The sequence below is a fragment of the Biomphalaria glabrata genome, chromosome 2 (assembly GCF_947242115.1).
Source record: "Biomphalaria glabrata chromosome 2, xgBioGlab47.1, whole genome shotgun sequence".
In the NCBI taxonomy this organism is placed as follows: Eukaryota; Metazoa; Mollusca; class Gastropoda; family Planorbidae; genus Biomphalaria; species Biomphalaria glabrata.
In genome coordinates, this window is record NC_074712.1 from 16,232,965 (window position 1) to 16,259,570 (window position 26,606).

The window sequence follows — 26,606 nt, forward strand, 5'->3', positions numbered from 1 at the left end:
GGGGGGGGGTGTTCAACCCCCTTCCAAATGAATTACCCTTCCCCTCGAGGGGGGGGGGGTTGGAATTTAGTGATTTTGTTTATTTTAGGTGAGATTTTAATACTAAACCATCACTTGCCCCAGCGCAGCCAAGGAGGTGTTGAGTTTAAACCCCCTACCAAGGAGTGCGGTTAAATCCCTCTCTTCTATTAAACGAAAACAACAAAAAAATAATGCAAACGACAATCTCCAAATTCCAAGAGCGTTTGATTTAAAAAAAACCTTCGAAATTAACGATAAACCACCCTCTTCAATATAAGACTAAACCATACATCAGTCACCAGATTATATGAGCGTAACCAACAGTGGTTTGTGTATAGCCCCCCCCCCTTCAGCAGGGTTTGAAGCTAAAAAATACCTCTTCAATATGAAAACAAAGCAAATTACACAATCAAAATGCTATGAGCGTAGCCAAAGGGGGTATTGAGTTTAAACCCCTCTCCAGGCTCCAGCAAGGTTTGAAGCTAAAAAATACCTCTTCAATTTATAAAAGAAAAGCAAATTACACACTCAAAATTCTATGAGCGTAGTCAAGCCAATGGGGGGGGGGGTGAGTTTAAACCCCCCTCCTCAATAGGGATTTTTTTAAACGTTTAAAACCCCTCAAGATGGTTTTGAGTTTAAATCCCCCCCTACAGAGAGTTTTGAGATTGAAAACCTCTCTCTTCAATATTTTTCGAAAGCAAACTACAGTCACCAAATTCTATGAGCGTAGCTAAAGGGGTTTTGAATTTGTTAAATAAATTTTTTTAGTTTAAAACCCCCCAAAAGATGATTTGGCGATAAAACTTCCCTTCTCGATATAAAATCTAAAGCAAACTACAGTCACCTAATTCCAAGAGCTTAGCCAAGAGAGGTTAAAAATAACCCCATGGCGAACTGGGAGTCGCGTGAGGTTTAGGGGACATGTTCTCCGACAAATTGAATTACGCATAATAAGAATTGCGATGTCATGTAGGCCATTACGAGGAAAGCGCAAACAGGGACATCCTAGTACAACTTGGCGTCACATTTTCATGGAGGTCCTCAGAGCAGGTGGGAAGAAGCTTCAGGCATTGCCAGTAACAGTTTTTTTTTGAGGAACCAGCTTGCCGCCCAATGCGACGTACGGCGCTGTAGGATCTAAGTCAGTAAGAATAGCAAATTAGGTTTTTGAAATAAAACTTTTTATAGCAGGATAATACACAGTACATACCTCAGAATATGCATTTTGTTGGCTTGGCGGCGGGGTTCGGAAGCTCATTGCGCTCCCCCAGACCCCCTTGCTTGCGAGGGTGGGGATTATACAATTTTCCCACTTACTCAAGGAAGAAACTATTCTAGGGTACAATAAACGTCTTCCTAAAGAATGAAGGGTCAGAATGTAATAAAGAAAGATTAATTATATACACACACACATATTTATATATATATTTGGCGGTTCGGGGGAAAATTCACTCCCCTCCCTCGAAAAAAAATCCTGGCTACGCACATGCTACTCGCAATATACAAAGTAAACACAACATATAATTGTCAATATATGCTTTTTTTAAAAAGTCTATTTTTTTGGTCTTTTTCTTGTTGAACATTTATTCATGATCTTTTATGAATAATAATATTAGTTTCACAATGTGAGTCGCCCGTGACCCAATGGACTTCTAAGGGTTAAAAGTGTAATTGTATCAAATATTTTGGATCAGTCATATAATTAAATTTGTAATAGATCTAGACTAACAATAACAAATCTGTGCGATTAGATATTTTTTTTTACCAATTGTTTTTGTCTAGCACAATCGCATGCTTTTAGCTTTCCCGATGCGCTGATTCTATCACTTTCTGGACCAGTTGGGAATGGGGGAGGGGGAGAAAGCAGGGGTATCTGAGTAAATGTTACCGTGATCACTTTTTAAATGCCTTTTATAAATAAAAAATAAACTGTACTAGCCTACTTGTATTCACACTCGAGAGCTCAAGGCTCCTCAAATTAACACACTAACCACTGTGCCAGCGAAGTGCTTATGAAAATAGAAGGTTTTAAAGTTATCTATTTTTAGATTTAAACATTTTAGCCACGATCTAATTCTCTACACAAAGTATAAAGGGGAATAATTCAACTTATACCGCCACATCTGTCAAGTACAATTTCTTTCTCTTGTTTGATACCAAACAAAATAATTATTTACTGTTAGTTGATAAACTAATTAGTTTTTTTTTTTTAAATTGATTCTTGTTTTGTCAATCACAAGGAATAATTGAGCGAAACATCAACTTGATCCGAGATTGAGTGTAGGGCGTAGGAGAAATATACTGAGTACAAACGTTTCACCAGACAGACAAATAGAATGAGTAGTTATAAACTTTGTAAAAAGGATGTCGCCTACGGGCTTTTGAACATAAGAGTATGATATGGACTTATGCTCTCTTGCCCGACCTGCTGCTGTAGTATACCTTTGTATGAATGTCACAAAAATGTTTATCGTATTTATATTTATGCACTTACTTTACTTTTATTTACCATTTAATGTTTCAGATCTCGTTTGTTTCAACAGCAAGTGATTTTATTTTAACATTTACATGTCCAGCTGGATCTGGTAAGCTTATTATTATTATTATTATTATAAATCACAAAGCATTACCATGATCATAGATTGTTCCAATCTTGATTCTTTTTAAAACTAATTTTGGACATTCTTTCAGAAGCTCAGCGATTCTTAACAAATTAAATGTTCCAGTCGAGGACAAATGCTTAGGCATATATAAATTAAATAGAAGCAAGTTTTTCTATTAGGATAAACTAATTTAGCTATGAGAAAAGTGACAGCATACTTGTATACAGTGCGCTTGATATTGTAAGCAGTGCTTGCTTAAGTGCGCTTGATATCAAAAGCAGTACTTGATTAAGTGCGCTTGATATTGCAAGCATTGCTTGATTAAGTGCGCTTGATATTGTAAGCAGTACAATTGACATTGCAAGCAGTATTATATATTATCGCTAGCAAGCAATAAAAGGAATCCACTTAAATTATCTTATCTTATAAAATACAGACGTTATTTCAAAAAAAAAAAAAGAAGATGATTATGTCAATCAAGTCATGCTTGTTTAGCAATGACTTATATTCTGATAAGTTGTTGGTTTTCCTGTCTGACTCAGGCAACCCATCCCATGCACGAGGGAAGAAGGAGCATGTATACACATTTGCCCTAGCATATGGAAAAAGGAATGAGCCTTTATCTTTGTGTCTTACTGAGTATTTTATTAGATTTTGTTTTTGTATTTGAATATTACGGTCCCTCTTACTGGTCACTTAGTAAGACATTATGCTCACCTGTATGTCTGTCATCAATGCTACTACACTTAATGATTCATATTTTCAAACAATAAACGTTTTATAATAGATTTTTCTAATGTTCAACAGCAGGTAAAGATAGGCCTACAAAATGCCCTACATCAGTGATGCCCAAAAAATAAGAAAAAGGTTGACTTATGTATCTTTACCTACTTTAGGGCCGTCAATTTTTCTTTAATTGATTGGTACCATGACCTTTAACATTAGTGTGTTTATGAAATGAGAATCTACCAGAAAAAGAAAACGGATCCCAACTTTTTTTGTGTACCTTGATAATAGGCCAACATATTTGATTTGTAAAGAAAGTGTGGCTATTAAAAAAAAAAGAATAACATATAAACGTCATCATGAAACAAACATGAAGACATTCTTGGTTTGAGCCGCGAATAAAAGATTGTTTAACTACGCCTACAGATTGGAGGATCGATAGGAATATTTACCAAAAAAGCGACAAGAAAATGAGTCGGTAGTAAAGCTAGCTACAATGTTGTTCTATTTTAAATAGAGAAATTAAGACATTTTCAGACGCGTGAGAAAAATTGCTTCAGATATCCAATTCCTTAATGTAAGTACTAGATCCACGGGTTTCTAATCAATTAGTTACAAATTCAGGTAAATTTCATTTCATTTTTTTGGTACTTTTTCGTTCATGTGGCCCGCGACCACTGGCGGATCCAGGGGGGGGGGCGGTAGGGGCGATCGCCCCCCCCCACTAAGCCGATCCCCCCCCCCTCCGAAGGGGGGGCGGACGAATTTTAGTATAGAATTCACACAATTTGTATACGAATTTATTACTTATGTTAGTAATATATACTAATTATTTATATTTCAACCTATTTTTAGATTATTTCGCCCCCCCTCTAGTATGTTGGCCGATTTGGTGGGGTCGGGAGGGGGCGATGGTATTAATCCCGCCCCCCCCACCCATACACTTTCGAGTGGGGGGGGGCGGTCCAATTTATTTGTAGAAATCACAGCTTGCTAACAGAAACAATTAAATATATATATGGTTAAAACTTGTTATTAATATTTTAACTTCGAGTGGGGGGGGGGCGGTCCAATTTATTTGTAGAAATCACAGCTTGCTAACAGAAACAATTAAATATATATATGGTTAAAACTTGTTATTAATATTTTAACCGATCTTTATATTATGTCGTTCCCTGTTTGCCGATTGGGGAGGGGGGCGAATACCTCTACTGCCTAAACCCTTTGAGTGGGGGGGGGGAGCGGTCCTACTTTTATGGAGAAATCATAGTTTGTGTACAAAATTAATTCAATTAATATATAAATTTTATATTATGTGAAACCCCTTCTGGTATCTTGGCCGATTCGGTGGAGTTGGGGGGAGAGTGATTGCATGTACTGCCCTCCCACTCTAGCCCTCTGAGTGGGGGGGGCGGTCCTATTTTTATGGAGAATCATAGTTTGTGGACAAAATTAGTTGAGTCGCCCCACCCCTATTCTTTAATGCCAAATGCAATCTTTAGCAGAAATTATTAAAGGAGCGAGGATTAATCGTTTTCACTCTACCGCCCCTCTCGAATTCCAGACATAGTTTATGTAATTTCACATGAATTTATCATAATTATTTTAAGAAAGTTAGAATTCAAACGAAATTTTTAGTATAAGAGTTATGATTGAGAAGTTCTAAACCCAAATAATCTCAAACATAGTCGCCTTTTCCCAACCTTTACTCAATCTGAAATTTTTCTAGTTAAATAAATTTGGGACTATAACTCACAATTTATACTTCAATTTTATTGAATATTATTTATCGAATAATTCTTTTTTCGGCGGCGATCCTCAAAGCCAAATCTTAATATGTGGGGTATCTTATCTTCTCAAGGAACAAATCGGTTTTATTTGCAATGTATTAAGGGCCTATAAATTCATATTAGAATATTTTTCAAGTACAACATTATTCGAAAGGTCCTTTTTTAATAGTATGAAAAATGAGCTTTAGGTCAGAAGAATGCGTTTCTTCTATGAAGTATGCAAGAAAAGGATTTTGGCGTCCGAACCCACGGAATAATGAGCTGTAGTTGTCAGGAGAATGCGTTTCTGCAGTGAAGAAAACGCTTTTGCCGAACTCCATTGATAAATAATGAGCTGTAGATGTCATGAGAATGGGTTTCTGCATTGAAGAATGCAAGAAAACGCTTTTGGCGTCGGGGCTTCGCCCCGAATTCTTTTTATGAACAATGAGCTGTATATGTCAGGAGAATGCGTTTCTGCATTGAAGAATGCAAGAAAACGCTTTTGGCGTCGGGGCTTCGCCCCGAATTCTTTTTATGAACAATGAGCTGTATATGTCAGGAGAATGCGTTTCTGCATTGAAGAATGCAAGAAAACGCTTTTGGCGTCGGGGCTTCGCCCCGAATTCTTTTTATGAATAATGAGCTCTATACGTCAGGAGAATGCGTTTCTGCATTCAAGATTGCAAAAAAAAAACGCTTTTGGCGACGGGGCTTCGCCCCGAACTCCATTGATAAATAATGAGCTGTAGATGTCAGGAGAATGCGTATCTGCATTGAAGAATGAAAGAAAACGCTTTTGGCGTCGGGGCTTTGCCCGAATTCTTTTTTGAATAATGAGCTGTATATGTCAGGAGAATACGTTTCTTCAGTGAAAAAAAGCAAGAAAAGGCTTTTGGCGTCTGGGCTTTGCCCCGAAACCCACTATGGAACCTTATAGCTCTGCCCCAGTTGTTTTGTTTTTCGCCGAAGGTTGAGAAATGCTGCGCTTTTTTTTCTCATATACATATATATATATATATATATATATATATATATATATATATATATATATATATATATATATATATAGGCCTATATAGCCTATATATATGCTGCACGTTTATGCATAGGGTTAGGGTTTACTGGGCGTTAGGGTTAGGATTTGGAAAAAAATCGCCCCCCCCCACTCCAATGTTCTGGATCCGCTAGTGCCCGCGACACGATTGAGTGTCAGAAATTATAATGGCCCGCAGGTCGAATTAGGTTGGGCATCACTGCCCTCCATTATGGGACAAACTAAAGACGTTAAGTTACGCCAAAAATCCTCAGCACCTTGATGAATACAATTCAACCGTTTTGACAAAAAAAAGTCGCGTTTTTAAATGTGTTCTTCATAAAGATTTAAGTGACATTAAGTCAATGGCGGACTGGGTATCAAAATCGGCCCGGGCATCACCATATAAACCGGCCCACAAATGGCATGTCATATATTTTCGGTGGGGGCGGGGGGGTTTAAACCCCCGCCGCAATATATATATATATATATATATATATATATATATATATATATATATATATATATATATATATATATATATATATATATATATATATTAGTGTGTGTATATGTAATTAATCTTCATTACATTCTTATCTTTCATTCTTTTAAACGTTTTTTCTACTCTAGAATACTCTCTTCCTATAATTAGTGAAAGGTAGTACACACCGCCAAGGGACAGCTACAGCTAGGAAGTCTGGGGGAGCGCCATAAGCTCATTCACCCCGGATCCCAGCATTATTTCCGTTATTTTAAGCTTTAAAAAAATGCGTATTCTGAGGTATCTGCAGTGCAATTAGCCTGCTACTCTTCCGCTAAAAAAAAATAAAAACTATATCTTCTATTCACTGGAGTCCAGCGACTGGTAGAAAATGGTAAAATGTTTTAGTTTTGTATTGGAAGTGGGGGGGGGGGGGGGGACCACAAAACCACTGTTGGCTACGCTCATAAAATTTGGTGACTCTTTTTTGCTTAAGTTGGCTGCACTGGGGCAGTAAGTAAAGTTTCCCTTTTAGACAATGAGATCTGAGCCCAGTGATGGTTAGAATTCCTCCCCTCTCGGCTACGCCCACGTGTTTTATCATAGGTGTAAGCCTAATTCTATTCAAAGTATATAAAGTTTGATAACGCATCGAAAACTGGATGAATGCTTTCGTAGGCTTACATAATGTATTCTATTTATAGATCTACATGTATGTAGTCTGAAAACTATAAACACTACAATAGCAGCCTTAATGAGTTTCAAACTTTTTTGGTATTACTTATAGATTACGGTCGTTTCTTCAATAAAAATAATTAGGTCCTACGCATTTCACGTGTTAATCTAGTCATGCATGTTGATCTGTGACTTAAAATATGCTAAATCATTGGTTTTCCTGCCTGACAACCCATTCCTTTAAAGTGGTATTACCACAAATACAAAACTAGGGGTCTATCGAGCCGTCATCCTCCTCTACATTGCTCTATGCCTCAGAAACATGGATAGTGTACAGTTAACATGCAAAGAAACTGAATCACTTCCACATGACATGTCTGTGAAAAATACTGAATGTCAAATGGCAAGACAAAATGCCAGATACTGAAATCCTTCAAAGAGCGGGTCTGCAAAGCATCCACACACCCTGATGCAGTCCCAGCTGCGATAGGCAGGACACGTATGCAGAATGGAAGACCACCGCATCCCTAAACGACTTGTATGGCCAACTAAACGAAGGAAAGCGCTCTTAAGGTGGTCAAAGAAAACGCTTCAGGGACACCCTCAAAGCTTCTCTGAAGGCGTTCAGCATAGACCCATCCACCTGGGAGACAGAGGCACATGACAGAGAATCATGACGTCGCGCTGTGAAAACCGGCGCACAGGTTGCTGAGGAAAAGAGAACAAAGCTGGCAGAAGAAAAAACGCCAGAGAAGAAAAGCAAGGCCAATGACACTAGCTCCAGCTGGAATAACCTGCCTAGTGTGCGGCCGAACATTCCGGGCTCACATAGGTCTCACCAGCCACACGAGGAGACATAAAACCCCAGTGCAAAGCCCTCAGCCCAAAGTGGTCATAATCGAACTACGACGGACGAACTATATATATTCCTTTAAAAGATAAGAGAAAGCAGAACGGTTAAAGAGGTACTTCTAAATGTGAAAAGCTCCTGCTTCGTCCTAGTATACTCTCAAAAACGAGATTTGAATATGAATATATTATTTAAAATATAAATGATTCTAAATCTCCTTTCATTAAATATCGGATGTGACAGCGCTATATAATAGTATATAAAGTATTGTAATTATTATAATAATATTCATCATCAATAAATTCATACTATGCATAAGTTTGCCGTTAATCACAACGGTATAAAATTGATTTAGATCTAGATTTATGTTTTAATTAAATAATATTTTTTTTTTGTAAGCCTTAAGTGTAGTATTTTTAGATCTAAGTTATTACAAATAAACAACAAGAAACTTACTTTTTCTTTTCAAATCATATTGAGCTGTGAATAAGTTGGATGGTTTGCAATTTCGCGGCTGTGTGTATGTGTTTTGTTAAAGAGCTAATTGTCTCCCCTTTAGCCGCGTTATATCAATGCCTTCTAACTTATCCTCTTCCATCCCTCTATCTCGTTAACTTTCAATGGAACCATCAAAAGACGGGTGAGGGAAGGAGCAAAACAAAAACGGCAGTGCCATCAAAGGCCCATGCCGACCAGCAAAATGATTAGGCCAAACACAGTCTCGAAGACATCAAAGTAGTGTTAAAGGCCATGCCGCTCGTGCATAGCAGAAAGTACGGTCTAACGTTTTACAAATGATAATACGTACAGTGTATAGTGTAATTCTTAATTAAATTATATTCTTGTTGAATTTCAAACAAAATTAATGTCACTATTTTAAAAGTTGTTTGCATTGATTTTTTTGCTTTGGTCGCTACCTGACCGGCCCATTTGGTACCGGCCCACCGAGCATTTGCCCGTTTGCCCATATAGCCAGTCCGCCCCTGCTGATTAAGTCCATATTGTTGCAGGCGTCAGTGGGGAAAAACATCGTAATACATCATTAAAGGTCTCACTGTGTCTCATTTAAATGATAATTTAATTTTGGAAACATTGTCATTTTACTTGGTTAAGAATTAAGAATTTATAACTAGAATTTTTTTTCCTTGAAAAATAATTTACCGGTCTCATGCCCTCCTTCCGTTCCCCAGTTTACTCTAATAATGTATTGTTTTTTTTTTTTTTAATGCACACAATTGTAATAAAAATGTCTTTACGGATAATAAAGATTATTATTATTAGGCCTATTCATTTTTAGTGTCGAGTTTCGTTAAAAAGAAACAAAATTCATTTTAATAGGCCTATGTACAGGGCCGCCGCTACCTATTGTGCAATGTGTGCATCGCACGCAGGCGACCGAATGTAAGGGGCGGCCAAATCATTATAGCAAGATTCCTTTTTTAATTTTTGGTTTAATAATTAAAAAATTACTTAAATATTTTATTTAAATTCTAATGATTCTATTATCCTTTGAACATTGGGGGGGGGGGGGGGGAAGACAATATTCGTACAATAAGAAGTTATTTTGGAAACTGGCGCGATAGGAATTCCCATGGGTTTTTCTATAAGCGCCGACCCTTCCTGAATTTTCGCGGGTTGTTTGTAATATTTTGTTTCGAGTCGAATAGCCCACCCTTTAAGTAGATCTAGCAATTAGTCAATTTTAAAACATTGTCCCTTTTATTTGAAAGGCTGTTGAGAGGAGAATATTTTTGACCGATTATAGAGTGTAGATGTAAATCTACATTAAGTTCATCTGTGTTCTAGTTTAAAATACATTTTAATTCTCTTCTTTTCGTAGTAAAATCAGTTAAAACGAAATCAATTTTATAATTATTTAATATTAGAACTACTTAATATTTAATTATATAACGGTAGTTAGGCCTATATTTCTTTTTAGTGTTTTATTTTAAAAAATTGTGCAAGTATTCCGTATTGGATTATTATTCTGTTTAGCATTATTGATCATCAGTATTTTTAATGCAGCGTTTCTCAAACTTTGGGTCTCCCCCCCCCCTTTAAGGGTGGTGGCGAGTACCTTGAGTGGGGGGGGGGGGCTCAACTTTCTGACAAAAAGGGGTGCTATACAGTGTGTGTGTGTGTTTCCTAGGCGGCGGTAAGAAGAGGTTAAGCGATTGATTGGTGGTTATGCATTGAGGATGATGAAATTAGTGTAAAGCAAATGTTAAACGGCAAACAATCTTGAGACAGGAAAGAGTAAAAACGTTTTTTTGTGGTGAGCTAGATTTCGTTTAAATATCAGTATATTTCATTAATATTAGATATTATGTTCACATAAAAAGTTTGTTCAAGGTATTTAAAGTTTATTTAGTAAAAATATGAAACGCCTTTTCATTTGTTCAGTTCTAATAGCTGTTTGTAACGATAAGCCAACGACCAACAAGGAGAGGGGGCGGCGAAAAAAAATTTCATTGTATGTAATTTATCTGAATATGAGTAGAATTACATGTTTAAAAATTTAAATATCTTAAGTAGGAGAAGTCGTTTTATCTTCTAATTTAAAAAAAGTAAAGTTCCCCTTTCAGACCTTGTGGTCTATAGGGCAGATGATTAAAGGTCATCTCTTTCTTTGGCCTACGGTTAACGAGGGTGTCATGTGGCCAGCACAACGATCAACCGCCTTTTACTTTCCCCAACTAATGTCAGGTACTCTTTAGAGCTGGGTGAACTCAGAGGCGCCAAAAGATCCCGAAATTAAAAATCCCAGTCTTCACCAGGATTTGAACCCGGGACCTCCGGTTCAGAAGCCAAGCGCTTTATCGCTCAGCTGCCACGCCTCATATCTTCTAATAAGACCTTATTATATGTACACCGCTTTTTGCAACAATATGGGTCAAAACGTTTGAAGAAAACATTTTAAAACGTCTCCGCTAGTGTGATTCTTCTAGATTTTTTTTTTGGTCTCAGAATAGTCGCATTTATTCCGTTTATTGCACTTTATTATAGTGACGACTTTTGTGTGAAAAAAACGTCCGCGACAGAGACGTCTTACTTAACACGAAGAACATTTTTAAAAGCTCACGCCCATTACAGACGTTTGTGCGCAATATGTAGGCCTACCTAGAATCTCCCTCGCATAATACTATTGGCCAGGGATGCCTCTTTATTATTAGATTTAAAATGGCCATTGACTTTTTCTTTTTTATTAGGATAAATAGTGCGTTCTGAACGAAAAAAACATAAATATTAGCCTTATTTAAATTCTCTCTTCTTACTAAGAGAAAAAGGCCAGATTACGCGTAGTGCCGAGTCCCGGTTCGGTATCAAAGCCCTTGCCGACTTGCGAAAACTTGTCGCATCTGTCTCCATGAAGAAATTTTTACAAAGCTTAAAATTAAGGTAGGCAACATTATTTCGGACAAAAAAAATCAATTATATATAGACCTGTGAAACTGACTCCTTTTAGTAAAATTTCATTACCTAAATTTGGATTCTATACTTAGTGTTAAAAAAATATATATTAAAAAAATAAAACCCTAAATATTGTGTTATAATTAACACTAAGTTTCTTCTCTTTTTCATTCTTTAAAAAAATGCAAAGTTAAAATTGAAAATAAAACATCTTAGAGGGCATGGGAATAGCCTACGACAATGATGTTATATATGAAAGAAAAAGGAATCGTCTACAAAGATAGATTTAAATTATGAAGCGCTTTAGGTATAGTGTCCAGCTCAGTCCTAATGAATCTTTTTTCTATTAAAAAAAAGGTGGGGGGCGGCATATTTTAATTTCGCACGCAGGCGGCCACAACCCTCGCAGCGGCCCTGCCTATGTAGTTTTAGTTTTATTAGTACCCACTGAAGGATTTCTGGTGATGGGGCAGGTCTGCAACAACCGCCCTTGACAGTCAACGAGAATGTTAAGGGCCTTGAAGGTATCTGTGAGTTCATTTGTTATTATCCTCTCGGTTGATATAACAATGGGGAATATATATGTCGCACTTACCATTTTGACGCCTGCACAGACCTATATCGCCATCTTTTACTCATTTATCTCAAAAGATAAAAGAACTAGATCTATTAAAATCCGATTTTACATTCGACTTCTTCCTGCTAAAATGTAGATCTATTTAGGCCTATAGAATCTAGACAATCTCAATGTAGACTCTAGTTATATAGATCTAGACCTAGTAATATATATAGAACTATCTCATAAGTATATCTAGATTTAGATGTAATCTAGACATAGACCTAGATCTGTATAATAAATCTAAATTGCTGATTCTTAGGTAATATCATAAATCTATATTTATCAGACTAATCAGAGTATAAAACTCATCATTAAAAGTAGGATAACATTTACTGATTTAGCTTTGTTATTGATAAAAACAGTAAAATCTTTCATAAATATAGAGTAGTTTATCATTCCGACACCTATACTAGCCTATATAGTAGAGTCACTATTGCGGAGCAGGCATGTTTGCGGAACAGCTCGTCGAAATTAGTTAAAATCTATTTTATTTTGAAATTTTCTGCTAAACTACTGTAACGGTACTGCGCATGGTCCATTTCTCTACATTTCCAATATAAGGGTTTTCCTTTCACAGCAGAAAATTAATTTTGACTCCAGGTTAAAGTTGACAGGTGTGGAATCGTCCATTATTTTTCACGTACCAGGAGAACCGCATAGGCCATGGCTTAAAAAAAAAGGCTTTTTAAAAATGATAATGACACATCACTTGCATGATACACATATTTTTCGGTTTATAAATGGATGAGGAAAAATTTCATTTCATAGCTATCTACCAGGAATTCAATTTTGGAAAAAAATTTGGATGTGTTTATCCTGTTTTTACCTTTTTAAAGATAGTCACAATTGTGGAACACTATAGATGTTATTTATTTGACCTGCGCATTTACTATCATTTAGCTTAATATTTACATACTGATTTAGATATCGGAATTTAAATATGAGTTAGTATTAGTATAAATAAATTTAAAAACATTTAGAGAATAATATTACATATAATATATAATTTATGATTACCATACGTCCAGCAAAAAGAAGACAAATCATAATACCATATATATATATAATATTAATATAACAAAAAGAATAAAAGAATTGTGGGGAAAAAAACCTTGTAAGGAAAATCAGGGTAGTGTGACGTCAAATACAATTAAAGAAGAGGTAGAGAATCTATAAGTGACAATGTGTTGTCTTAAGCTTTAATAAAAATAAAATTAATGTAAAGGATAAGGAGTTCAAGTATTAGAGTAATAAATATATGCTTTATATAGGCTTTGTTCCGACATTTTTACCGTGTTCTGCAATTGTGACTTCTTTAAAAATCCTGCTATGTAATTGTGACTACCCATATCTCATTCTAATTGAATGTAAAATTTAAATATCTGTTGAAAAACTAAACAAAGCGTCTATTTTTATCGGAAAATGGATGGGCAATGCCTAGATACTTTTAGTTTTTCCATAGGTCTAACCATTACGGAGCAAAAAATTGAAAACTATAAGTAGCTGCAAACTGTTCCGCAATAGTGACTCTACTCTCTACTAGTTTATCTTATAGGCCAAAATTTCAAAGTTTGACTTTGACAGCGCATTATTTGATAATGGTTCAAAAATAAAATAAAGTATCAAAATCTTCTTTAGTTTAAGGAGAATAAGGATGACTACTTATATTTGTAACCCTTACCTATATTTGTTATTATATTTAAGGTCAAAGAGGCAGTGTGTTTTCATTTAATTCAAACAAATTTGACTCACATTATTTGATTCCTGACACCTTAATTTATTTCAGACAGTCTCTATATTTAGGCATCAATAAACTCAGATTTTAATTCTATATTAACATTAACTAAATTTTAAGATCCCCAGGCATAGCCCCTCACATGAAATCATTAAGATGTTTTCAAATTATGCATAAATGCAAACACAAAAAATAAAAATATGAACACACTTATTCTACCAAAATTAGGTCACTGGTATAGTGACTTCTACACAGACTTTTAGACTTATTTTATGTTTGCGTTAGATGTGTGTTGAATGTTTGTGTTTTTTGTTTATTAATTTAATAAATTTCTAATACAGATGATCTTTTGTAGTATAGTACAGTTTAGGATAGCCAATCTAGCCTAAATAGCTGAATCCTCTAAATTCTTTCTCTATAAATCTAGATCTATCTAGTAGGTCTAGATCTAGGCATTTAACTTCATTCAATGTACCAAGCTCACTCCAAACATTTGCCCATTTATTCTCTATAAAAAAAAACAACAACAACAAAAAAATATTATATAAGATCATTAACATTGATGTCCAAAACTGGCTGTTTGAAATAAATTTTGCTAAGAAAATTGTAATTTAATTCAAACACCCTATTCATTTTTTTTTGTATGGAATCAAACAACTTGCCATGGCTAATGAATCAAATAAATCAGCTCCAAAATCAGAATAAATATTGCCGGGCTCATTACCATAGACTTAGCCAATCAAAAAAATATTGTCTTAATCCTATAGGAAGAGGTAAAGTCATCCTGGTAACATAGGAAAAAACAACAACCTGACTTACAAATTTGAAATTACATAAAAAGATAGCTAAATGGAAGGATATTGGGTTAGAATCATTGGAAAATGGACAAGCACATTATACAGCGTGCTAGTTTCATATTAAATATCAAAATAAAGATGTAATAATCACAAAAACAGCGAGTGTTCGAATTCATGTAATGTCCGGATTAAATAAACTACTCTATATCTATTATAATAATAACAATAATGGTTGTCTTCGAGTCCGAAGATTAATGAGGAATGTAGTATATCCTGTGGCTATGCAGCCCCAGCTGTGACCTACAGATTTTGCCAGGGCAAGCATAACCATTGTCCGCCAGTGGTTGATTAAGATTTTCTTTTGCTGTCTGGGTCTGTCCTCGGCAGCGGATTTTCTTTTGGTCTTAAATGTATATCCCAAGGCCTTTGTGAGTGACCTCAAGCTGTCTCGTTCTGAAGCTGCATGCTGCTCTAATGTGTGTCTTTTAATAATTAAAGTTACTTTGAAAGGTTACATTTTTTTAAATGTCCTTTTTTTTGTTGCACTTGAAATGAAAAAGGGCATTAGATCTAGTGACTTACTGTTTGCTAAATGATTGGTCATTTTCAATAAGCTTTTTATGACTGTTCATTTGTCAGACTTTTATCATATTATTTACCCTTTTCCTACTTTGTTTAGAATTTTTTTTTGATCTTATCTGTAGTAGTTGGAAGAGATTCAGTTCATTCCACTAGTTGACAAGAACAAATAGCAGGATAATTATGGTTATTATTTTTTGGTTAAAAATATATATAGCTAGATGCGCCTTGCCAAAACCTACGAATGTTATCAACAGGTGCTAATTTAAATACTAGTGTAAACAAATTATATTTCGTATGAAACTAAATATTTATACAATTTTATTTTCAGACTGGAAGTTAATTGGAACTCATTGCTTCAACTTCATCAAAACTGAGTTAGATTTTCTTGATAGTTTTGATGTATGTAAAAAGTAAGCTATTAGATAATTATTCATTATACAAATTATTATTTATATGCTAATTGCTTGCTCTCTGTAAAAAAGAATAGATTAGAAAAACAATCTAGCAATTTTATCTAATTATATGTAAATTATTTTTAACTTCTAAAACAAAATTTTTATACTCACATATACACATATTTATTTGGTCTTTATATTTTTTATATAAAATATATTAAATGATGCCTAAATTATTCAAAACAAAAAATAAATAAATCAAAATTGAGTATAAAAAACATTTCTTTTATATTCTTGTTGAAGATATGGTGCTACTTTATTAAATGTAAGAGATGAAGTTGAAGCCAAAAATATTTCTTTGGAAGCAAAATCAATATTTTATCAAGATCATTACTGGATCTCTAATGGCTATAGTAAGTTTTTTATATATATATATATATATATAATTATATATTGTATAAACATATTCAAATATACAAAAAATGTCCTAAATTTTGTAAAAATTTAAATTATATTCAAAGGCTTTTATTTGTTTGAAATTATTTATTTATTCTTTTCTTTTTGTTTTTTTCTCCCCAGGTGATGTTGACAATCTTAGTCAGGCATTTGTCAATCCAAATTGTTCTGGGTATTGGCAAATTAATGAGCCATCAGCTATTGAGGGGAGAGTTGCTGTGGCTAGTGATATGTTTGGTAAATGGGCATTGAAGTCAGTCTGGATTGATCTACCGTTTGTGTGTAGAGCTCCAGCTTGTCCTACTGGTATGTATACTCTAAAATAGAACAGTACATCATTATTTGTGCTCATTAATATGTTTAGCCAATGGGGATTGATTTTTGCTTGGCTAGTCAAGATTTTTGTTGAAGTTTAGTTGAGTCTGACATTAGACTAAAAAATTAAGGGTAGGAAAAAAAATAAGAATTTTTAGAATAAATGTCAACTATTCATGATCATTTTCTGAGTTAAACCTTTAGAATAGTTGCAAAAACAAAACAAAAATTGTTACAGAAATATTTCATAATGAAAACAATTTAGATGTAAAGCTATTCATTAACAGAAAGAGCTAAAATTTTGTTTGATGTATATGTAAATGATAAGGACATCCCATGATTTTAAATTAGTTAAGCTCAATTATCTACTCCCATTTTTTTAAATTTTTTTTTAGCAATATATATTTTTTTACAGATTCATTTCGATGTAGTGATGGGATGTGCCTAAACCAACGATGGAAGTGTGATAATGTATCTGATTGTGCTGATGGATCAGATGAAATTGATTGTGAAGGTTGATATAAAATAAACATTTTAATTCCTAAATATCACTTTTAACATTTTTTTTATATGTATCTGCTTTTGGAGTAAAGAAAAACTAATGTTCTTTTGGTGTTCCAGATTGCATCAAACATCATAAGTCAAGCAATGGAACACTCAATTCAAGTGGTGAAAATTGCCAGTGGATATTAGAAGGTGTGCCAGGTGAAGTGCTCAGTATTTATGTAAGTACCATACGTTAGAAAATCTTGTTTTGGTCCCTGTTAACTTTTCATTTTATATAGATTCATTTTTGAAAAGTTTGTTAATGAAGCATTTAATAAAAGCTATGTTTCAGGTTAATATTTTCAACAATATATCTTAAAACAATATTTACTTACCCTAAAGAAAAGTCCCATTTTTGGACTAACTTTATTGCTAAAATAAACTCAGTTTTAAAAGTTGTTTTTTTTTTTTCATTCTGACTTCTATAAACATAGGCATTTTTTGTGTGTGAATAAAGAAATAAAAAAAAAGTGTTTTGGAACCTGGCATTATTATAATTTATTGCAAGATTAAATTAGAAAAAAAAAAACATTGAATTTTGTTAAACTATTTTACAGCTTTGTGTTTAGCAGTAAGTGGAAAGAAAATGTTCTAGTGAATCTTTATCCAATTAATAGGGTTAATAGCATTATTTTCATTTTTGTGTATATTATGTTAACAAATTGGTTATTGTCTGGTTTAAATGTAAGCAGAAATTAAAGTGCCTCTTTTAGAACTTGCAATCTATGGGGCAGATGATGAAAAGGTCATCTGTTTCTGTGTCTCAAAGGTTTCATTTGGCCAGCACATGACCAACTGCCTTTAGTTAGTCTGGTTTAATTCTTTTTAAACTGAAGTTTTTGTTTGTTTGTTTTGTATTTTAACAGAACAAAATAAACATTTAAGTTGTGAATACTCTTTTATAAGACTAAATTTTACTTTATTTTGTTACTGTGTTGAATGTAGACCTATTACAGGCCTCTCACTTGTCATTGTTTCTGTTTACATGTGTTTTTGACTCATGATGAAAATATGTTCACAACATGTTTACTGTGTTCTAGTTTTTAGTTTAATTGTCTTAAGTTTAAATAATTCAGCATATGCCATTCTTTTACAGTTTGACAGTGTGGTGTTGATGGAGAATGCTGCCTCATTGTTTGTCTACAGTGGTGGTCCCACCATCCAAAAAAGTATATTGGTTAAAGAGTTGAGAGGAAATTCATCTAGACTTACTTTGTTTGGTGTCAACCATTTCTTAATCATCAGGCTTAGATCTTACAGTTCTTCTTCCAAACCTGTTATAAATGCTAGGTGGAAAGCTGGTAACATTTACTTTCTTTTTTTTCCTTATGGCTTTTTGATGTACATCCATAACATTTTGGACCATCTTTAATTTTTTTTTTCTTGAATTGTTAATTTATTTTTCACAAGTTAAGACATTCCATGATTATTTTATTATCAGGTATGTAGAACTATTTATTAAAAAAACAAACTTTTCCAGATGAACAGCTATCAAGACTACAGTTTGAAACTATTAATATTACTGATACCATCAGTAGGCCTATATCTACACCTTACATTGACTCATCTGATTTACCATCTACTTACAAGAGGAAGTGGATGTTAAGTACAGATAAAGACAGTGTTATCACAGTAGAGGTAGCACAAAATGTGGATGTTTTTGATATATGTGACATTTTTAATGGCGTATAATTATTACTATAATTTCTATTCAACATTTGTCTGTTTTTTTTTTCTAAACATTGACACACCTTTGAAAATTGACGACACAGATCTGTTATGTAGATAAAGTAAAATTCATATTACCATGTCATTAGGCTATTATTATGACTAACTACCATTGTGTTACCCAACAGATGTAAGGTACCAAATAGATTGGGCAGATCATCCCAATATCTTGAGTAAAAGGGCTATTGTTCATGAAGATTTATATTTGGGGTATTTAATTTGATAGAATACAAACATTTTTTTTACATTTATTTGTTATAAAAACTACAGACATCCAACCTTTTTTTTAAATTAATAACATAAATATATTGTTACCATAACAACACCCTTTTTTGTCTAGATATCACTGGTTTAAATTGAACATCTCAGTACTGTGTTAGAATATTCTTTCATCATTTATCCATTTCAATCTATTCCAATAGATTGTGAATGCAACACTGAAAATAGGAAGCAATGAAGATTCTGAGTTAATGATCAGTCCAGTCAGTTTTGTACTTCATGAACCCAATACTAAGAGAGCTTTTTACATATCCAGTTCTTCCAGTCTGACCATTTTAGCTAGAGTGAATCAACAGCAAAATAAATACATGACTGCTAATGTATGGAAAGGTAAGGACCAATAAAAAGATGCAGTTATCTTATTTTAATGGTCTGTAAAAAGACTGATATTAGGGTTCAATAATTTCACAAATAATTTACCTTCTGAGACTTTGAAATCATGAAGAGAAAAATGTGTTTTTAGAGTAAAAAAAATGTGTGTGCACTCCTTAAAGGTTGTAATTTCAACACTACACTTACACATGGTCGTCTTGAGTTGTATGACGGATTAGTTCACAGAGAATGTTTTTGGAGAGTCAGAAATAAGATTACTACTGACCTAAGTATGATGTTGACTAGTACTAATGTCTCTGGTGACTGGTTAAAGGTAAACTTAAACATATATCATAACATTTTTCACATATTCTCAAGTTGTATATTTTTTCCAAAGGAACAGCATCAATAAATATAAATATACTTATTTTGCATTTAGGCAAAGTTAAAAAAAGAAATATTATTGTTAATTAATTTATTGCCCATAATCAAAAAATATTATTTTTATAAATTTGTCTCAAAATAGTTTCAAGATGTGTTAATTTTTTTTATCCTATTTTAAGGATAATAAACTTTTTTTATTGCCTCATATTCTCTTTTTTAGCTTTACAATGGGACAGAGGATGACAAAACATTAGTCAACTTATCAGCTTCTGCAAATGGAGCTATTTCTTTATTCAATCTCAATAAAGGTGTGACTTTCCATTACGACTCCAGGTTAGCAACACCAAGCATATTTAAAGTCGATATATCTGCAGGTAATTGTAATTTCTTATTGATTAGCTTTATCAGTTAACATTTCAGTTTATGTAAACTTTACTCAAAATGATCATTTTAGCTACTGTCTCTGCTAAATAGATTTCTTTTCTGCTGATTGAAAATATTTTCATCAGTATTACTAGTAATCAGAAAATATCCAGATTAACAACGATTAAACAAAATATTTACCTAAGATTTTTTGGATTGAGCAACTAATTATTTGGCGGTGTATTTCATTAAATGAATTCTTTTTTCTTCTACATTTAAAATTCTGTGGCTATTCTATACATTGATTATTATTTTGTAGATTGCAAAGATATTTCAGACTTAACAGATGTGTTGATTATAGAAGATATGAACAGATTAGCAGGAGCAAGGTACACTGTTAACATATCATGCAGTCCTGGTTTTGCTTTTCAACAAGAAGAATATAATTATACTGCTACATTGAAAGCTGTGTGCCTAGAGGGTGGAGTATGGAATTGGGGGTCTGAAAGTTATAAGAGATATCCTAAATGTCAAGGTCGGTATCTAACATTTAAATTTAATTTTTTGTTATTGTTTTATTTTAACTTTATGTTAACTAAATGTGAAAGATTGATTTCAGTTGTGTATTGTGGAATACCACCAGCTATGAAAAATGGCTACTTTGAATCTCTTGATAATGTCACATACAATGCTACAGTGGTGTACAAGTGTTTTGATGGCTTTGTGATGAATGGTACCAATACCTCAACATGTCAGCATGATGGACAGTGGTCACCAGCAGGCTCATGTTTTGGTAAATAATGACATTTTTGTAACATTCAGATTAATGCTATTGAAGATCAAATGTTTCAGGACATTGTTAGAAGTTTTGTAGCTTTGAATGAAGAGGACTTACATTCATTATTATTTTGTTATTAAAAATATCTAGTATTTTTAAAAAATACCATAACAGTTGTGTGCATAAAATTCTATTGAGTAATAAGTGAACAAAATAAAATATCAAGGCCCAGAGGTAGTTGGCATTTTCATTAATAAAACTTTTTTTATTTTTAATCAAATTTTATAATAAATTTGTACCCCCTTTTTATTTCTATGCTAACTTTGTGATCTCAGAAGATGAGAGATGATTCTTCTGCTTGACATTGTTTTTTGATGTAAATAATTTTGATATTACAAAATACTTTCTTGCCCTTCCAAGGTCACAATACTATTAAAAAAATTTGGTATATATCCAATAATAAAATTCAATGAAATTTATTGGGAAAAAAAAATAAAATAAAATTTACCAGCATTTTGTAATTTATTGTATTTTACTAATATAACTCTCTTCTATAACAAACAACAACAATAGACTGTAAAATCTTATATCCTTTTGTTTATCTGATAGCTGAAGATTGTGAAAAAGTAACAGAAATATCAAATGGATCTTACAACTTTACCATTGGCTTTAACAGCTCACACGGAACTATAGTCAAATATTTTTGTAATCCTGGATTTGATTTAATTGGCTCAGAACAGATTGTTTGTCTTCATGACAAGACTTGGAGTCATTCAGCACCTTTTTGTAAAAGTATGTCTCTATTTACCTCCCTTGTATTTTGTGGTTAAAAAAAAAAGGTATCGTCCATATGTAATTATGAGCTTGTCTTACTTCTGCATATTTTCAAAGTATGAGTTTAATTTATGGTGCTACAAGTTAAAATATTTCATTTTTTTTTTTTTTTGAAATTTAAAGTTATCCTAATTTTAATCAAATTAAACTAAAATCATTTTTTTAAAATCTTGAACTCCTTTCTTAATGTCATATTTTTATCAAATTTTGTGTCCTTTTCTTAATTAATTGAATATCTTTTGTGACTCTTCACCTCTCTTTATTAATTTTTTAAAATGAAACAGGGCATTCATATTTAAAAAAAAGAGTTTTGGCTAAAAAATATTTTATTTACAATTATTATAATCATTACGGTTGTGGTACTCATTTTTTTCGGTTTAAAGCTCAATATATTTTTTGTAATGCTTTTTTTTTATCTAGAGCTCACTTGCAGCTTACCACTTGTACAGTTTGGATATTACTCAACCTCTAATTGGACTATTGAGTATAATGAAAGTGTTAGACTACACTGTTATGATGGATTTAAAAATAATAGGACTAATACCACAGAGGCTGAACTTAAGTGTAATGAAGACAGGAAACTCAACTTTGAAGACTCTTGCATCGGTAGGAAATCAAAAAAATTAAATTTTAAAGAATCATCAAATCTATAAAGCATAATTTTTTAAACATTAGCTGTGGCCATGTAGTTTTTTTTAAGGATAATATTTATAGTTGTTTTGTAGTGAAGTAATTGTTACAGTAAATAATTTGGATGTCTAGGAATATTGTTTTAAATAATTTATTACTACCCTTGATATTGACAAGATAATATCACATTTTTTCTCCTCGTAACCCAATTTTTGCTATTTTGTTTTTAATTTTCAACAGGTGACTGACCTATAAGGCACTTTTTAACTAGATTCTTGTCATTAATGATAACATTTTTCTTTTAGGTTCTCAAATTTATCACACGTTGTTTATTCGCACAGATAAAATGACTTTCAAATCTTTCATAATTTGTGTAATCTTGTTTTATTGAAGTTGATTTGTTGCATTAAAGATTTAAATTAAATAACATCATGCATGTTTATATTGTAATCCTAAATATCAAAGAACCACATTTCATCACTTTTTTTGTATCTTGAGATAATTGTTTTGTAGTTAAATTAGTATAACATTATATTTTAAAAGTGAGTTCCTGAGTCCCTCTTAGATTAGGTCAATAATACATTGGTACATGACATTTATGTTGCAAGTAAAAATAAATATTTTTGTTTCCACAGACATGGATGAATGTGCTGAGTTATCATTTCTGTGTACTAATAAATCAAATTTTAGATGTCAGAATATCTTTGGATCTTATAATTGTGTTTGCAAAGATGGTTACAATCTTACTGATTCACAGTGTTTAGGTATGCTATTTATTACTTATTGTGTGTCTCACTAAATCTCAATGGATTCTTAGGTTTAAAAAAAAAATTGTTGGAATTCTTTAGTGTTCTAACTTTTAAGACTTTTATGACATCTTTTTGAGTGTAAATTGAAAAGTAAAGTTTAAAACCAAGTTTAGATAATGTAGTTCACTTTTTCATGTGGGAAATCATTAGTTTTATGTGGCCACCAAAACAACCCACTACTTTTACTTTCCCCATCAAATTCAGACATTCTGAAGAGCTTCATTGTTTGAGCTAAATTTCCGCTTTCAAAACCTTTAATCTATAGGACTGATGATGTAAAGGTTGTCTGTTTCTGCGGCCCACAGTTAACAAGGGTGTCATATGTCCAGCACAATGACCAACTACTTTTGCATTTCCCCAACTAATGTCAGGTACCCATTAGAGCTGGGTGGACTCTGAGGAGCCCAAAGATCCTGAAATTAAAAATCCCAGTCTTCACCAGGATTTTTAACACTCCCTATTAGGAAGCCAAGTGCTTTGCCACTCAGACACTGCACCTCCTTCATTGTTTGAGACAACTTTTGAAAATCTGAATTTAAAAATCATTGTTACACAGGAATCTGGTTTGAGATCTTTGTTTGAGGAGAAGAATGCTTTCTTACTCACCTATTAACCACTCATATTGCATATTGATTTATTGCTGATTAATTGTTGGTTACTTGATAGGTTATGCTCATTTTCAAATATTATATATATATATCTGAAGTGTAAAGAATTTCATGTAAATTTGTTACCATCTAATAAACCTACATCCTATTTATAGATTTAGATGAATGTCGCAGCAATACACCAATTTGTCATCAGCAATGTACCAATCTTGATGGATCTTATAACTGTTCCTGTGATGATGGGTTTAATCTGTACACTGCTAACAATACAAATGGATTTATTTTGCCAGCTGGAGAAGATGGAACAAAACCAGGACATGTCTATCACATCAATCATACATGTGTCCGTAAGTTAAATAGATTTATATAATTAGATTTTTCAACTTATTATAATCAAGGGCTTTACATTTAATGGCGCACATGGCAGTAATAATTTCACAATGTTTGGTCCCCCTTTATTAACTTTTTGTCAATTAATCTTTGTTTTCTTAGTTCCCTTCTTTCACGAAAATATCTTTCACTACAACAACACAATTGTATGAAATTGAATGTTAACTGAATGAATCAATATTTTATATTTCCCATTCACTTTAGATCAATATTTATCTTTCAGAAGGCTTTATTCATCGATGTGAACTTTCGTATAAGTAATTACAATGTCTGTGCTAACTAATAGAGAGTTTTGAGATTTCTTTAGAGATGGTACATTTTCTAATAAATGTTGATGTGTGATTTGATGTTTACAGTTAGTAACTGAGTTAGGTTTAGAATTACAATGAAGTGTTAGGATTTGTTGTTTCGATAATGTTAGCTTTTCAATTAGTATTGTGTATTTAATTAGGGTTTGGATAATGCATTATTATTATTAGATTATTATTGTAATGAATGTGTCTTGTAGTTTATTACATTTATAAGTTTGATACTCATTTATTGTTGGCCTACTCATTGCTGTTGGTCATCAGCTTCTAGTGAATTCATGCAACATTGTATTTTTAAAAATTGAATTATGAGATAATTAAATATAGATGTCTGTCTTACTACAACAGCTAAAACATGTGAACCACTGCCACTTATTATGAATGGCACAGTTCTGTCCAAAAAAGACAGATTCTTGTACAAAGACACAATAAAGATTGTTTGTGACTTTGGTTTTCAACTGAATGGCTCACCCCTGGCCTATTGCAACAGCAATGGAAGCTGGAGTTTTGGAGATACAAATATACCTCCCGCATGCATAGGTATTGCTTTTTCCATTGTTCACTTACCATTAGAAATATGTTTTAAAATTGTGAAAGCTATTTTAAACTTCACATATATATGGAAGTGACATACATCGTGTGACAAATAAATTAGGTTTTTAAAAATTTATCCATATAAGAAGATTGTTAAACTAATTTACTAATTTAGAGACTACCTAAAAATTGATTGAAAAGTAACTCACAGTTTTAACAATTCAATTTTTCAACTATAATTTTCATAAAAATGAAATTCAAATATTTTTTTAATGGTTAGTTATCTAAGATAATTACATGCTCTAAAGTACAGTTCATATGGGACTATATATTTTTTACTTTTCTAGAACATGTAAATTTATGTTGTAAAAGCTGTAGCCTACCAATGGTGTAACAAACCAAATATTGTTTTTTAAATTTAAATACTATAGTGATTGAGTGTCCATTACCACCAAAAAGTCAGTTAGAGTTGAGCCGTGACCCACCCAATTCAAGTTTTATAAAAGCTGGAGAATCCCTGACAATTGTGTGTGAGCAACAGTGTGAGAACTGTGCCTCTATAACTAAAACTTTACACTGTGCTCCAAACAGTAAAGGGACTTTCAGTTTACAGGGAGATAATCCTCACTGTTTTGGTAAATATTCCAATTTTACATTATGTAAACATTTTAGAAACATTAAAATGTACTCATTTTTTCATATATACTAAATCATCATATATTTCTAATATATACTGTAATGACTCAATAGTAGGGCATGTAGAAGTTGGGTTTAATTGGGTATTTCATTAGTAATGTAAAAGAAAAGTAAAGTTCCCCTTTCAGACCTTGTGGTATATAGGGCAGATAATGTAAAGGTCATCTGTTTCGGTGGCCCATGGTTAACGAGGGTGTCATGTGGCAAGCACAACAACCAACCGCCTTTACTTTTCCCTAACTAATGTCAGGTACCCATAAGAGCTGGGTGGACTCCTTATTGTCATGGGTGGGTTTTTCCAGCTCGTGCTTTAGGGGTAGACATAAGTTCCTCGAACTCCCAGGTCGACAGTGTAAACCAAAACAAAGAGTAATGGCCTTTAACTCATTGAGTGCGGTGTTATTTTGTCATAAAAATGCTACTTTTTTAGAAAAACTTTTTTTTCTTCCTAATATGACTAAAACAAAAATTTGTAATTCAAGTACCAATGATGCTATAGTAACATTTTTGGTATCAAATTAAAGGTAAACGAATGGAGAGTTTGAAAATGTAAACAACTTTTCATTTAAATATAAGATACAAATTATAATCTAAATAATATGACATTATAACAAAAAAATGGATGCCAGCCTTAGTACTTGTGAGACCTAAATCTAGATTTTCATCTTTGCATTACTGTTGAAACAGCATATTAGAATACTTACAATCAAATGTACTGAAATATTATAAAGTACATGTGAATCAATGGGATTTAGATCTATATGTCTCTTACTTTTAATTGCCTAAGACATCTTTGATTCTAATACCAAACCAGTGCAAGATATAGGCTAGCAAGAGATCCAAGCGTAGATCTCGAAATAGATGAAGGACAATACCAATTCTAATTCAGTTTACCTAAGATCTAGACCTAGATTTTCATTATTACTGTTC

The 26,606-nt window shown here is 32.9% G+C and overlaps 1 protein-coding gene across 1 annotated transcript in view; it reads left to right on the forward strand.

Annotated features, from left to right (window-relative positions):
- The window catches only part of LOC106074673 (uncharacterized), a 114,459-nt gene that overhangs the window by 21,234 nt on the left and 66,619 nt on the right, over positions 1–26,606 (forward strand). Inside the window, exons 2-20 of the mRNA XM_056019387.1 lie at positions 2,549–2,609; positions 15,640–15,721; positions 16,010–16,119; positions 16,286–16,468; positions 16,893–16,991; positions 17,099–17,202; positions 18,120–18,324; positions 18,504–18,661; positions 19,174–19,360; positions 19,525–19,676; positions 19,947–20,100; positions 20,409–20,624; positions 20,709–20,882; positions 21,477–21,659; positions 22,122–22,307; positions 22,967–23,095; positions 23,904–24,095; positions 24,795–24,986; positions 25,412–25,615. Coding sequence (XP_055875362.1) covers positions 2,549–2,609; positions 15,640–15,721; positions 16,010–16,119; positions 16,286–16,468; positions 16,893–16,991; positions 17,099–17,202; positions 18,120–18,324; positions 18,504–18,661; positions 19,174–19,360; positions 19,525–19,676; positions 19,947–20,100; positions 20,409–20,624; positions 20,709–20,882; positions 21,477–21,659; positions 22,122–22,307; positions 22,967–23,095; positions 23,904–24,095; positions 24,795–24,986; positions 25,412–25,615 — 2,971 coding nt within the window. The remainder of the gene's footprint in view (positions 1–2,548; positions 2,610–15,639; positions 15,722–16,009; positions 16,120–16,285; positions 16,469–16,892; positions 16,992–17,098; positions 17,203–18,119; positions 18,325–18,503; positions 18,662–19,173; positions 19,361–19,524; positions 19,677–19,946; positions 20,101–20,408; positions 20,625–20,708; positions 20,883–21,476; positions 21,660–22,121; positions 22,308–22,966; positions 23,096–23,903; positions 24,096–24,794; positions 24,987–25,411; positions 25,616–26,606) is intronic.